Source organism: Ochlerotatus camptorhynchus, unplaced genomic scaffold (genome assembly GCF_037179485.1).
Source record: "Ochlerotatus camptorhynchus isolate MF236.1 unplaced genomic scaffold, CSIRO-AGI_Acam_v1.1 ptg000086l, whole genome shotgun sequence".
Taxonomy (NCBI): domain Eukaryota; kingdom Metazoa; phylum Arthropoda; class Insecta; order Diptera; family Culicidae; genus Ochlerotatus; species Ochlerotatus camptorhynchus.
In genome coordinates, this window is record NW_027040576.1 from 3,256,285 (window position 1) to 3,272,650 (window position 16,366).

At 40.8% G+C, this 16,366-nt stretch overlaps 1 protein-coding gene across 1 annotated transcript in view; it reads left to right on the plus strand.

Annotated features, from left to right (window-relative positions):
* Positions 1–4,238, plus strand: part of LOC135698457 (uncharacterized) — a 202,774-nt gene extending 198,536 nt beyond the window's left edge. The window contains exon 2 of the mRNA XM_065218456.1: positions 2,950–4,238. Coding sequence (XP_065074528.1) covers positions 3,111–4,040 — 930 coding nt within the window. The 5' untranslated portion in view covers positions 2,950–3,110 and the 3' untranslated portion in view covers positions 4,041–4,238. The remainder of the gene's footprint in view (positions 1–2,949) is intronic.
* Positions 4,239–16,366: the final 12,128 nt, after the last annotated feature.

A 16,366-nucleotide genomic window follows, 5' to 3' on the forward strand; every position in this document is an offset into this window, starting at 1 on the left:
GATGTTATTGGTTATATGGGCATGATGTAACCAAGGGGGGGAGGTGGCTGTCAAATACGAACAATCGTCGCCTACCTCGCATGCCTCGCATAACTGGTTCCAAACGTAAACAAGCCATAAGAAACCTACAGCGATTGTTTACGTTTGGAGCCAGTTCCATACAATAATGATCAGTAGGCTGATTTGACAGCACATCCCCCCCCCAGGATGTAACCGATTACAAATATTTTGTTTTTCGGTTCGTTAATCGATTATTCGATTATTTGAATGAAAATCGGCCATCACTAGATGAATGTGAAACGTCATTTCAAAAATAAGGACCGTACATAAATAATGATACAATTTGAAAGGGACCTGAGCTAATCACAAATTACGTCCCCACGGTAACTGAAATAAACACGAGTGTTCACCGGTTGGTTTAGCTGTTCTGATTTCGGTACAGTTTGTTGAGGTCGGGTATAGTTTCTGAGTATGGATGCCCATTTAGAAATAACTCATATTAGCACAGGGAATTTTCTTTTGGGATCGCCTTTTCTTCATACAATTCTCTTTATTCATACTATACTAATCATGTTCAGTCTTAGAAAATGTTATATGTTTAAGCCCCGTTCTAGATTTGTTTGTTATTCATATCTTATGCATTGCAGCTCGCGAGAGGTTACCAAATATGGGTTCTTTTTCTCATCCGCAATAGTTTGGGGTGGGGGGGGGGGGGGGGGGGTGGCGATCTGAGAGCTGAATAGAGGCAAATAAAATAGGGAACACAACACCATGACCCAAACAACTAACCAACGCATGCAACTCACACTTAACTTGTTCTATTTCTTTCTTCCCGTCATGTACCAATATTACCTACCTGAGAACAAATGGGAACACGACCAGATTTTCAATAGGAAGAAGGAAAAAAGCGAGAAAACGTAAGAGAGTAAGCATTCAGAAAGGATTAGGCCATTTGGAAACAGCCAATTTATACTGGACGGAACTGGTAAGTATGATAAGAATTGTAAAAGGTGTGTATATATTTTAGAATTACCTATAAGCATAGAGGTAACTCTAAGACAAGTAAGTCCCGAAGAAACGTGCTCAACTTTTTGGCTCAGCTCTGGTACTATCTTCGGTCCCAAGCTAGTCGAATCACCCCTCGAAACATAGGAAAATCCAATAACCCCTCATTTTATCTGTCAAACTTTCATGAATCAAATCAAACATAGTGTGGTACTAGAGTTTTGACTGGAATGGGGTACGTTGATCGATTTGCTTGGGACCAATAGGCTAGTCAAGTAGTGAGCCAATTTAAAATCGTTAGTTTCGTATTGATTGTTGCTATAAGCCACATGAGAACCTAATTTTCTTCAATTACTACTCCATTGCAGCACACACCTAATAATGATCACTAACATTCATATAGGGTAAATGTTGGCTTCGGCACCCATTGACTGTTTTCGGCAACCTAAATTTAAACGTTAATTTCACTATGTTTTCCCATCAACGCACTTCCCTGAATATGTCCAAACGATTGTTTAGCCTTTCAGCTTCAATCTGATTATATTTGAACGATCGAGTAATCCAGTAATGCTACATTTTTCTTCAAATAAAGCATACGCACTACAAAATGGGGTTGATTTCCAGTTGCCGATAATAGAACAGCTGGTTAACACGCAGTTCTAATGGATAGGTTGCCGAAGAAAAAGAGGCTGCCGACAATAGTCACACTCACCTGAGAAGTTTGGAGCGTTGTAAAAACGCTTTCAAAATGTTTTGAAAAATTCTGTCGATTGGAATGGATAGAGAAGCAAGCAGCAGATGAATGTAAACAAACAGACACATCATATATGTGCGTGACGCTGAGAAAATGCTAGTAGAAGTGCAGACGCTGCTTAGAGATTGACGAGAATACGTAAATTCCCCTAGTTTCAGCATTATCGACATTTATAATCAAAAGGTGAGTTGCAAAGTATAATTACCATGCATAGAATATAAGTTAATGTACCAGAACCTGGACGGACACGAGCCTTCCCAGGGGAGGACACGGATACGACCACCCATGTGTGTGTAGAGTATCGCACGAGCTGACGAGTGCAACGGGAAGGACAGTAGGTGTATAGACTAGGGGGTTAGTCCCTAGATAAACCAACTTAGCGGTTGGCACAGCCTATACACTGAACAATTACAATTACAATTACAAAAATGCGGTTACCTATTAAATGAGTTTTTTTTTCATATTGTTGAGTAACTGTTATTCACAAATGAATAACTTTTACACATTTCTGTACAAAGAATTTTACTTTTTTAATGGATACCATAACAAAAATAACCGTAGGAAAGAGCTTAACGACGTGTACGGGATATAATCCAAAACATTTATGGGATAGTTTCTGCCATCCGGGCTACCGTTCGTTTATGATATTTGTTTATTAGGGTAGTCAATTTTTCCCTCAAAAATGCATACTTTATTGTCATTATTGGGTATTTTGCGGAGCAATGAACAAAGTTTGTAGTGGAATTCGGCCAATTCGCCTAATTTTCCAAAATGGCGTATTTGATATTTTTCAATCGAGATCATCAAGGCTGGTTGTGTTGGTGCGCTCTGTGAGAGTGCAGTTGTGAAAATTCAAAGAAAATATATGACAAACCGCTTTCAAACTGATTTTGACAGATTTCATACATTTTGAGGTTAGTACCCGAGGAAAATGATAAACAGCGCTACACGGCAACAACGTCACTAATCTCTATAAATCGTAGCAAAATAACGGTTCTTGTAATCGAGATGACGTCTGATACAAAGTTGTTGGAAACTGGATTGCCTTTTCAGAAAAAAATACATCCTGAAAAAAAAAATCGCAAATTTTAGTAAAAAAATATTTAACAAAACTGTTTAAAACTTAAATTGGCATAAGCATAAACATAAGCATGATTGACCGCCCACGGTTGCTACTCTGTTATTGCCAGATCAACTGTAAAGGGCGAACACGAAATTATTGCGACACATTCAACAGGGCATAACTTTTTTACCATTGGGTAAAAATCAACCAAATTTTGCACACTTTCTCATTGATGTGTATTGTGTACATGCTGTCAAACTCGAAGTCGTGTTTTTCGATTCAACGAAAATGGAGGTGAACCAACGCGAGTTGAGAGAACAAATTCTTTCCAAACACCTGGAATTTCCTGACCTGTCGCACCGGCAGTTGGGAAAAATGTTGAACATTCACCATTCAACCGTCTCCAGAGTGTTGAAGCGGTTCCAGGAGCGGTTGACGTTGGACCACGGCAAAGGAGCTGGAAGAAAACCGGGACCGGAGAACAAAAAGACGGAGGGAAAGATGAAGCGGATGATTAAAGCAAATCCCAACGTCTCAAGCCGTGATTTGGCTAAAAAGATCGGCATGTCGCAGAGCTACGTCCAGAATGCAAAGAAGAGAGCTGGACTACATACATACAAGGTACAGAACTTCCCAAACCGCGATGAGCGGCAACAATCGACGGCTAAAACTCGGGCACGGAAGCTCTACGAGAAGATGCTGACAAAATATGGCTGCTGTGTGATGGACGACGAAACGTATATAAAAGCCGATTTTAAGCAAATTCCGGGGTTGGAGTTTTTCACCGGCAAGAGCAAGTTCGATGTGGACGACAAATTTAAGAAGAAGAAAATGTCGAAGCTCGCCTCCAAATATCTCATTTGGCAGGCCATCTGCTCTTGTGGACTGAGGAGTGAGCCTTTCGTGACACAGGGTACAGTAAATGGCGAGATCTACAAATCTGAGTGCCTCGAGAAGCGTCTTTTGCCGTTCTTGCAGCAGCACGACGAAGCTCCGCTATTTTGGCCAGATTTGGCATCATGCCACTATTCTAAAAGTGTCCTGGAGTGGTATGAGGCCAATTCTGTCCATTTTGTTCCAAAGGACATGAATCCGCCAAACTGTCCGGAGCTGCGCCCGGTGGAGCAGTACTGGGCAATAATGAAGCGGGAACTTCGGAAGAGCAAGAAGACAGTCAAAGACGAGAAGGACATGTTAAGAAAACGGAAAAAAAACTGAGAAACTGGTACCGGATGACACTGTAAAAACTTTGATGGAGGGCATCAAGCAAAAATGCGTTCAATTTTACACTCAAGGCTCCATCGATTAACTTTTCTTTTGATTTTTGAAGTAAATATATGTATAAAACTACCCTAAAATTTTGGTTTGATTCTAAACATTATAAGAAAATTGGCATGACATTTTCGGTGTCGCAATAATTTCGTGTTCGCTCTTTAATCACACAGAGAACCTGCTTGGGACTAGCAATCATCCTCAATGTGTAAAAACTGGTGATCTCAAAATACACAACACCAGTGCCGGCCGCGCCCGAACGCCGGTCAAGAAAGAAATTGGTAGGAATGTGTGGACGTGACACACTTCAATTGCAAAAAAAGTACATTGTCATGATTTTCAAACTTATGATTATTTGAAAGCTTATCAAAAGTGCTAAAGTTTTTGATATTTGACTCAATGCACACTTTAAAATTGACCAAAATCGTAAAACATCAACTTTTAGCACATACGTACAGACATAACCCATTGAATATTTTTCACTGTAAAACATCGTCGCTAAAACATTACCGTCATCTGTTGAGTACACTGTGGTGGCGCTGAATAGATGTCGGTAGTGCGTAAACGTCAAACTCAAGGGAAATGACTATGTGCGCCACAGGTGGCGGTACTACCAACTACCATACTTTTAAATTGACCGTTTATGAACGACTTGTGAGTGTTATGTCTGTTTGTCTTTATTTTAGTTAAAATGATGAACTTTTTCACGCAATATTTACGTTATTTGTTCATAGGAATCGATTTTCTGGACTAAAAAAATGTTTTACAATAGACATTATTTGTGAAAAAAAAAAATAGTTCAGGATTTTGACTAAAAGTTGATGTTCGACGATTTTGGTCAATTTGGAAGTTTTTTTGTTTAATTCTTTGTTTAAGAGATTTTTAGCCGAAGACTAGTTCATCTCTCCAATTTTGAAGTGCCCATTGAGTCCAGTATAATAAAAACATTTTTGATAAGCTGTCAAATAAACGTAAGTTTAAACTTTTAATACATGTTCTTTTTTTGTTATCGAAGCTTCCAACAGTTTTGTTCTCCATTGTTCAAACGAAAATTTGTGATTTTTTTTCCCGGCTGAAAAGACAACCCCATTTTTCACAACTTTGTCTCAAGGGTTAAATTAAATCGATTCGTCAGTTGGTGTGGATTTGCTCACATGTATATTAGAGAAAAAAGTGAATGGCAATCATGTACAGTTTCGAGCTCGCGGAGCACTCTAATTACAAATAGCTGTCCCAGTGTTTGGCCAAGTTCTTGCCCAGTCCGGTTTCTCGACAGTTTGTCCATCCACCCCCCATTCCCATCGCAGGCAGCCATCGGAAGACTTTCCTCGCACACCAGAGATCTGCCTGCTCATGTGACAACAATGGATTCCAATTAAAAAATACTTTTCCATCTCTTAGTCAACGTTCGCAAAGTGCGATGATGCCGGGCTGTTGTCCTACCGTCGCTCATGGAGCTGTGCAGTGCAGCCCTTTTACGCTTTCGGGGCAACCTACATCAGGGAGAATGCTGCAGAAGACGAAAAAAAACAAAGAATGTGAATGAAGGATCCCTCTTCGGTTGGGAAAATGACTGCCAACGGTGATGATGAGTTGGATGGGTGGTGTCCTGGCCTGGAATTGGAAGCCCGTTGACGGCGACGATGGCGGTTGGTTTCCGACTTCCCCGTGTGTGTGTGTGTGTGTGTGCCGATGGTGACGGATGATCTGCACTGCATCGCATTCGGTTTTTGACATTTTCACTTGAATGGAGAGAAAGTCTCGAATGCAGAGCCATAGATGCGACTGTGGACTATTGGCGATGGGAGGCTGAGGAGCAAGCAGTGAGGTGTTTTCCGTTCGCGTTCACATTGTACTGCTTTGAATGAAATATTCCCATTCAAAGTTTTATCCGTTTTCTACATATTTGTTTTAGCAGAAGAATGCACATACGGACAGGTGTTAAGGGAGGCATGCAGTATTTTAAATATTCTGTAGCTCATAGACGCTCGCAAAGTTCGAAACTTTCAATTTTCCATACTAAACGACAAGACGCCCAGCTTCATCATTAACCGAATGAATACGATCCTAGTGGAGCAGCTTCCGTCGTAGCCCCGGCAGACATTTGTACGTTGGTAACGAGTATTTGAATTCCATTTCCTCCGGTGGTGGGTGTGACTGGTGTCTCATTTCTGGACCAGACAGAGAAACACCAGGATCAGAAGCAGCAGCACCAGTAGGGGCGTAATAACTGGCTCATAGCGTGGCTGCTACTGGTACCACAAAACCAGCATTATGGATTCTCGTATTTCACGACGCTAAAGCTAGTCCCAACCTGCCCACCTACCTACACATACCCACGGTTATGCTATCAGCGGCTGTGAATCTCGGATGTTTCTTATTTATTTTTCAGCTTTTCCTTTCGCCTGCTTACTAAATGTCTCAAGCTTTTATCATATCTGTTGGATCCTTTTCCCCCTCGCACTCGTCGCACATCCCAACGTTTCTTTTCTTGTGGTCGGTTCCCAGTTCTGAGGATTCAAAGTTAGCAAAAATAAAGACAAAAATCAAAAGAATGGCAAGAATAAATGTGTTTGTACCTATTTACTTCTCTTTTTTTTTTCTCAGACAGCGGACATGAAAAGTAAATATTTTAGGATAGCAAGAAGTTTGCAGAGATTTTTCCGGAGCTTGTTGAGCAGAATAAACGGAGAACGAGCCAAGTAAATTTGTCATTGAAGCTAGATATTTGCTGATTCTGAGGAAATTTGGCAAGGTAGAACTAGTGAGCAGACGTTTGTTTTGTGAATATGTTGTCTTCAATGATGCAATATTGAATGTGGAATATGGGGAACACTCATAAACTGCAGGTTTTCATCACACGTGTGGTTTAGACTGCAACAAAATCATTTCGCTATTAAGAATGTTTTTTGGAATTATGTTACCGTTATGATGTTATTTTGCACTTGTAAGTTATGTACAGGAGAGAGAGTCACAATCAGTGGTTTTAGCATTTTCATTCACCACCTCGCTCACTCGATTATAACATTGCTGATGTTGAGTCTCTGAAAGTGAAACCGACAGATTTTATGTGTCAAGCACATACTATATACCCTCTCCTAGTAACTTACAAGCAGCGTTGCCAGTATGCCAGATTTATCTGGATTTTCCAGATTTTTAGTCGTTTTGCCAGATACACAGATAGACCACTTATGTTTCTAGATTTTTTAAATATGTTCCAGATTTTCCCAGATTTTTTAAATAGGCTGCATTAAAAATATTACTGCGATTGATTTACCCTCTAATAAAAAAAAAATAAAAATCCAAACAAGCTACTCTAATTATTAAAAACCATCAATGTTGGACATTATTGGAATTTTAAGGTAATCCTGAAAATATTTCACAGTGAAGTGTGAAGCGAATTCCTTGTGTAATCAAAGAGGAGAACTTCAAGCTAATTCTGAGTAGAGTTCCATCCATCTTTTTGGCCTTCGTGGTCGTGCGGCGTCACCCATCGTTCAGGCGTATTGTGAGTGCCACGAAGTAAGGGTTCGATTCTCGCTCCAGCTGGTGCAAAATTTGACAACCTGAAAATTTCCCTACTGATCTACTGAGTGTGGTGTGTTGTCCGTTGTTTTGTGTTAAATACTTAGTCTGTGCAACCTCTGGTTGAAGACGGTGTCAATTGTCTTGTCAACTCCGATGACAAATGCATGGAGATTTTGTGAATATAGGAAATACGATCCGGAAGATACATCATAGGAAATTCTTATGATGAAACTTAAGGAGTATGCTGATACAAATTGTAAGAATAATTTCAATCGAATCCGTCCAATGTTTCTGTGGAGATTCATTTTAATAAAATTTTAAGACATTTTAACGTAATTATGTGAAATTTCTGGGAGACTTTCAAGGCCATTTTGGCAAAGTACTTGAGTAGTTAGGAAATACTGAAGAGGATTTCAAAATAATTCTGACCTTACCTACAAAGCAGTTCGAAGGGAATTATCGGATAGGTCTGAGAAGAGTGTGACGGTCATTTTGAAGAGTGCACCAAGGAAATTATTTAAAATATTTTAAGAATTTCATAGGGAAAACTGGACACAGGGAGTTCAGGAAATTGTAGAATAATGTATAAGAGATTAAAAGAGGTAACCCTAATAAACAAATACCATAAACGAACTCTATCCCGGATGGGTAAACTATCCCACAAATGGTTTGGATGATACCCCGAACACGTTGTTAAGCTCTCTTTTATGGTTATTTTTATTAGGGAATGCTTTGAATTCAAGTATGAATGTTACTGGGAAAGATTATTTTAGGGGAATCCAGAAAATAAGTTTGATGAAATTTTAGGATCATTCAAATGGAATTCAAAAAAAAAAATTGCGAAGATATCCTGTGAAGAGTTCCAAGTAAATTCAGACTAACAAAATTTTTAGGATCATTCAAATGGAACTAAAACAAAAGGGTGAAGATATCCTGTGAAGAGTTCCAAGTAAATTCAGACTAAAAAAACTTTCATGATCTGGGACCCAGGAAAAATAGAAATTCCGGAATTTATAATCATTTCAAGATCCTGAGCCATAAAAAATGACGCTATGAGACTTTCATTTTAATAATATAATAAAATTATTCCCTGGCATAAAATTATTCGTAATGGTCATTTATTTTTATTTTTTTTTATTTTTATTTAATACATCCATCTGACAATAAGTCTTAATGAACCAGAAGCCATAACAAATACTAAATGTATCTGGAGTTAATAATACGTCTCTGGAATTGAGCAGCAGGTTCCCCAAACTCGAACAAACTCTTCAATTGTAGAAAACGTGCGAATCATACTCGTAACAGGTTCATGTTGTCCAAAAGAAGAGCGGTGTGAGTCTTGACGCAATAGGAACGTTGAGCGTAGAAATCTGCTTGGCGCACGAAAGTTCAGGCAAGAGAGTAAGTGGGTAGAGTCAATTTCACCACTTAATAACTTCGCGACGAATGTTGCCTGTTGAATTTGTCGCCGTCGTTGTAACGTGTCCATGCTTAGCAAGCGACATCTCTCAGCATACGGAGGTAAGTTTAGTGGATCTCTCCAAGGAAGTTGTCTTAATGCTCGACGAATGAATGTTTTTTGGATACGTTCTATTCTGATGTTCCAGGAAAGTTGGTAGGGAGTCCAAACAACAGATGCAGTCTCGATAATCGGACGAACGAGTGAACAGTACAGTGCTTTTAAACAGTACGGATCCGAAAAATCTCTTGAGATTCTTGATATAAAACCAAGCTGACGATTAGCCTTAGTGATTACCATTGAACGGTGTAAGTCAAACGTAAGTTTAGGGTCCAGCATTACACCTAGGTCGCTTACTTGTTCTACTCTTTCTAGTACAAATCCATCAATTGAGTAATCGAATACGATTGGCGTTCTTGTGCGATTAAATGTCATGACCACACATTTTGATATACTGACGGAAAGCTTGTTTAAGCGGCACCAATCAACAAATTGGTCTAACATTGCTTGGAGCTGACGGCAATCCTCGACGTTCTTGACAACAATGTATAGTTTGAGATCATCGGCGTATATGAGCACACAACCACTCGGCAAGAGGAGCGTCACATCGTTGAAGAAGATTGTGAACAGCAATGGTCCTAAATTGCTGCCCTGGGGAACACCGGAGGTTGCAGCAAATGGTGATGAAGTGCACGAACCCAGCTTGACACGAAGTGTTCTGTTGGAAAGATATGATTTCAGCCAATCAACCAAACCATCCGAAATTCCCAGGCGAGACATTTTCCGAAGAAGAATACCATGATCGATGCAATCGAATGCCGCTTTCAGATCGGTATAAACGGTATCTACTTGAGCCCTATTTTCCAAGTGATTTATACATGTTGAGGTGAACTCCAGCAAATTTGATGTAACTGAGCGTCCTGGCATAAATCCGTGTTGCGTTGCTGAAATGTAGCTCTTAACATGAAAGAAGATAGCATCGTTCACAATGATCTCGAATAATTTTGAAGCTGCAGATAGACTTGTTATGCCACGATAATTTGTCACGTCACGTTTGTCGCCCTTCTTATGGACAGGGAACATAAAGGAATGTCTCCATATTTCGGGGAAAACTCCTTGGTGCAACGAAGCGGTAAAGATGCGAGCTAGGGGATCAGCTTAAACAGCAACACAGCGGCAAAAAATGATTGCAGGTACACCATCAGGACCCGGTGAAACAGATTTCTTCAACTTCCTAACAGCTTTAACGACATACATATTGCTAACCACAAATGTACGCAAATCTATGAGACCCTCAGGAACATTGCAAGCCGCTCTTTCTACTTCATCTGCGTTGGCGGCTGAATCCGAAAAAAACAGAACTGAAGTGGCGGGAAAATAGATCACACGATTCGAGGATAGAAGTAGACTCCAAATCGCCAAAAAATACGGATGAAGGAATATTCGACGATTTTCGCTTGGAGTTCACAAACTTCCAGAAGCTCTTGGGATTTCTACGTAAATTGGTCTGGACACGCAAGACATATGACTTGTATAGGGTTGAATTAAGCTTACGATAGGCGTTGCAAGCGCGATGAAAGTTGCGTTTCGTTTCAGAAGTTCGATGTCGGCGAAGTTTACGCTGCCAGGAATTTTTATCGCGTTTCAAAAGCCGCAGGAGAGGAGAACTTCAAGCAGGAGATATAGGAGGTTTTCGTCTTGGAGTGTTATCGGTGAGCCAATTGAAAATTATGTTGCAAAATTGTGCTGCCATATCGTTGACGTCATTTGTTGCCAGAATACTGCTCCAATCACAGCTCATCAGGAACTCGTTGAGCATGACGAAGTCGATTTTTGAGTAGTCGAGCGTATGTTCACCAGCATCAAGGGATTCCACACGGTCAACACAATCGGATTGAGTTGGTAAGGAGAATAAAATCGGTGGATGATGCAAATCTATTGCCAGCAATGGGGACACCGCTTCGTTAACTACAATGTTGCAATCGGAATCACAGAAAACCAAATCTAGGATGCGCCCCAGGTGATTGCGAATAGAGTTGTATTGCCGGATATTCAGGAAGCTCGTTCCATCCATCAGAGCAGCACTGGCAGCAGACGTCGTGGAAGGATCATGCGCGAATAGTGCAGTTAACTTTGGTAAACTTTGCGTGAGTACCACGATGTTGGGCTTTGATTCCCACTTCAGCCAGGTGAATTTTGCTTCATAATAAAATTACCTACTTTTTTTTATTATAGTAATTTTAACACTTTTGGGTCATTCGTGACTTGTCCGGAGGTGAGATTCGAACTCGTGACTTTGGTGTGAGAGGTATGGATGCTAACCTCTACGCCGGGGTCGTCCCCAAAAATTGCCTACTGTTCTATTGGGTTTTGGGTGTTGTATTGAATTAAATTGTAAATCTGATCAACCTCAGGGTAATATTAGAATTATTTAGAACTAATAAAATCTTTATATTCTGGTACTGCATCAAATAGTAAGGACTACATCGACTATTAGTTTAAAAAATCCATCCCATCAAATTTGCTGAATTCTATGCTTCTCATTCTTTTAATAAAAGTTATATTTTAAAAACAATTCTAACGATATTTTCTGCAGTATTTTACCCACATTTAATTCAATGTTTGAACTGCTGCATAATGGATATTTAAACTTTTTGGGCACACTGTGTCAATACTTTTCAACTTTTGGATGATTTAGCATGTTATTTGCTATCTATAATTTATTTAAACTAGTAATTCATAAGTACTTTAAATAAATTCCAGATAATCAATAGCATTGTGTTAAAATCAGGTTATTTTGGAGCATTCCAGATATTTCCAGATTTTATATTTTAACTGGTACTGATTTTTCTGAAAATGAACAGGCAACGCTGCAGTGTTCCCATAAAAATGGTAACCATAACCTAGGACTACGTCTGTGTTTTCTTTATGGGGGAACACTTTGCGTGTACGAAAAATGAACGTGTAACGAAAAGTGGTCAGGGTTTGAACGATTATAACTCGGCTATTTTATGATACATTTTCGATATTTTTGCATCAATCGATCGATTTCAATAGGTAATACTATTGATTTTCAATAATATAGGGTTAACTACCCCATTCTCGGCCTATTAAGCACAACTCGCACTTAGTCTTTCTTAATCTAGCGTAGCTTAGCACCAAACGGAATGTTATTATTACAGATGGCTTTCACATTTTACCTTTCGTTTAGTGTTGAACATGCAAAACAACTTCTGGCGGCTCAACTTGGCCTACGGGTTTTTTTCGGGCCTATTAGCCATTGAAACGCCATTGGGATTCTCTTTGGCCTATCGAACGGAAAGAAAAGTGAATTCGCGTACGCCTTTTGTACACTTCAAGTGCGCCTTTCGTTTTCGAGATCTTATTTTGTGTTTTTCAACACTTTGTCTTGAATAGAAGTATCGTACCAAACGTTTGTTTGACACGTTCACGTCGAAATCATAGATATATTTTAATTTTTGTGCTCGATAGGCCGGGAATTAGCGATTACGCCGAAGTAGATTTATCACAAACATTTGAAAAATTGGTGAACGTCAAGCATCGTTGTAACATTAGAGCATGTCCCATTAAATTAAAATATACTTGTTATTGTAATTGTTTGTAAGATAGGAGCTAGATCTAGAAATTGTTAGAATATTTAAAATAAACTCGCCTATTTGAGCGCCGTCCGCTACCAAAACTGCTCGAGTAGACGACTACCACCCCTTCTCAACGGTTGGCAAACGTGTGTGGAAGGAAGTTCAGTCCTCCCATTGCGAGCGACGGAGGAGATAAATAGGCTCCCGACCGCTTGAGGAGGCTCTTTTGTGGAAAACCTTGTGACCGTACGGACGCGCAAAATTATACAGTCGAGATAGAAAGTATAATACGGATTTTTACCTTTCGCGTGTGTGACGCCGAGTGTGGCGAGTGAAACGGCCTGTAACCTGGCCAGAAGATCCTAAAACCAGTCTCGGTAGTGCATAACTCTGGTGTTCGGACGAAGTGTGCCGAAACCTACACGTGGCGTGCGTAGTATTTGCCACCGAGCTGGTGCACAGTCCTAAGTTCGCGAGTGTCCGTCGGTTGTGTGGGAGCCGAAGGAGTGAATAATTGCCTCCTTCGAGCTCCTAGTGTTGGTCCGAGAAGCCGGAAAAGAACAGGCCGTTAGAACGGTCCACATTAGTGCGCGAGTGGTGAAATCAAATTTCGTACCTCTGTCCGAAAAGTGCGCCGCAACCAAAAGAAGTACGCCTAACCACGTGTGCTCGCAGGATTCCTAGGAGAATCCCTGCCGCAATTGCCCCGACGCCTGCGACGACGCAGAGAGCAGCGAGCGACGGCGCGGGCCCAACGTAATCTCCCGATCGACAGAGTAGGCAGCCCCTGAGGGAAAAAGGTAAGTTGCATGCTACTTTCATAATGTTATATCGTCTAAAATATCGTGTACATCAAAGAATCAATGAATAACGAGCATGCCGAGACCTCAATATACTGTACCAACCAATTGTTGGCATGACTGTAGTAAACCAGCAGCCTCTATTTAATAGCGAATTTGTTTATTATTCAGTTCCAGCCCGGATCGGGTATCAAGATCGGCTCTGCTTGATTGCTGACAAACGTCAGTTTGATCGTTTGTTTTTAAAACCTACCTCAGGTTGAGGTTCACACTGACAAAAAGTTCGGTTTCACACTGGGTTGGAACTGGTTTCAACCCCGATACTAAATAAATTCGCTATAAGATAGTGATGTTGGCGCAAGTGATTCTCATCTGATCTGATGATTCTCTGCTTGACCGTCAAGTAGTATAGTTCGGTTTTTGCTCGCACTGTCGAGTTGTTCGATAAGTTTCTAGTTTGTCCCAAACGTCCGCAGTTTACCATAGAGGTAACTCTAAGACCAGAAGGTCCCGAAGAAACGTGCTCTGTTTCTTTCTGTCAAGCTTTCATAGCGAATCAAAACAAACATAATGTAGTACTAGAATTCAGACTAGAATGTACGTTAATCGATGCACTTGGGAACAATAGGCTAGTCAAATAGGATCGGCACCATGGTGATGCTCCGTACGAAAGCGGAGTACGAGGTGGCCGTGAACTACTTGAAGCATTCCAAGGCGGAATACTTCACGCATGACATCCCCGGTGAGAAGCCCTTCAAAGTAGTCATCAGGGGTTTACCCAACTTCCACCCCAAGATGATCGAAGCCGAAATCAAGGACCGATACAAGCTGGCTTCTTCCTCTGGATGACGAGGAGAGACGAAAACGTGAAGACGTACCCGGATTGTCTTTTCCTGGTGCACACCCAGAAAGGGACGGTGACGCTCAATGCGCTGCAAGCCATACGCTCGATCTACTCCATCATCGTACGGTGGGAGCCATACCGTGACGGCCATCGTGATGTAACGCACTGTCAGTGGTGCCTCAATTTTGGACACGGTACCCGCAACTGCAACATCAAGCCACGCTGCAGCAATTGCGCTCAAGAACATGCCACTTCTGCCTGCCCTGCGGATGTAGCCGTGGCGTTAAAATGCGCCAACTGTGGTGGTACTCATCAAGGATCCGACGGACAGTGCTCCAAACGCGAGGACTTCAAACAATCAACCAGGACCAAGGAATCAAAAATATCTCCAAATGACAAAATGACAAGTGATCAACGAACCGAATGATAACGCTATGTCAGAAGTGGAAAGCAATAATGATATAATCTTCTTCCTTTTTTTCATGACAAGCAGCTCGTGGGAAACAGCTCACTCGGGGTGGTAGAAGGAAATGAGCAAATTATTGGCAAACTGCTTCACGAAGTAAAGCCGAAGATGATACACGTGTGTAAATGGGAATTTTTTGTTATGTCTTTTCTCGATTCGGACCAAGCTAAATCCTTATCCGTGTATATTGCATTAAAGCAGGCAAGCAATATATCAATATCTTTCTACCACTCTTATCGAGCTTAGTTACAGAGCGAGTTTATCGTGATAGTCGTAGCAACCGTTTTGTCTGTATCGTTGGTTGCTTTATGTGGTTGGATTCGCTGACCAGGACGCAAGAAGGACAAAACCCCGGTATTCAGGTCGGAGGATTTCTAGCCTCTTCATGCTCCTCAGCAAAGCAAGCTAATTCGAGGATTCTGGAGACAACCAAGAGCGCCAAACAACAACCCCGATCTGTTCTCAACGGATGAACTGATGGAAATCTTCATCAACATGACCGGTGCTCTTCGTAAGTGCCGCAATAAGCCCGAGCAGATCCAAGTTCTTTTGAAAGTTTATTATCCAGTATGGTGTCTAAACCACTAACTATCATCACCTAGAATCCTTGCTCTGTAAGAGCAACAAAGATTGAATTTGCCGACTTCTTCCGCAAGCACAGCATCAACGTGGGCCTTCTTACCGAAACCCATCTAAAGCTCGATTCAAAGTAATTTTGGACGCATTCAAGTGATCATTACTCAAGAATTAAACAACATACACGGTTGATCAAAACGTCAAACAAAAGGGTATTCATTCAGCTTTCAAACGATACATAATAAGTTGTTACATTTTACCGTTTCGAACGAACTGTCGCACTTTACTTGTGATCGATGCCATCATGATCTGCACAGTTGCTGGTGACACTGTACCGGCGAACTTATTCCACTTTAAACGCATTTGTTGTGCATTTATCACTTCTTTACCGCATCCTCGAAGTTTTCGCTTGACAATTGCCCAATACATATTTTCCGATCGGTCTGAGCTCAGGACAATTCGGAGGATTAATCTCTTTGGCGACGAAATTAACATTGTTTGCAGCATATCATTCTAGTACCTCCTTAGAGTAGTGGCAGCTGGCTAGATCCGGTCAAAACATAACATAACTTCTTGTTTTGCCGAATAAAGGGTAAAATCTGCTTTATCAGACACTCTTTAATGTAAACCTTCGACGTCATTGTGTGAGATGTGATGAAAACCTTGGTTTTAAGGCCACAACTGCAGATTCCTTGCCAAATCATTAGTTTCCGAGCAAACTTATCAGCTAAAACAAATTTATACCTGGAAGGGACATCCCCAAGACCAGTTGCCATAATCCATTTTGACATATGTTTCGTCATCCATTAAAATACAGCCATCAAATTTCGTCAAAACTCGTTCGTATAGTAATCGTGCTCGCTTTTTGGGCACTAAATTTTGTTTCAGGGAGCGATTCAGATGTTTACTGGCACAAAAAGATTTATATCCTTCTCTTGAAAGGATGTTACGCACGGTGGAAAAGTTGGAATCGTATTTCTTTTCCAAATCACGTATGGAG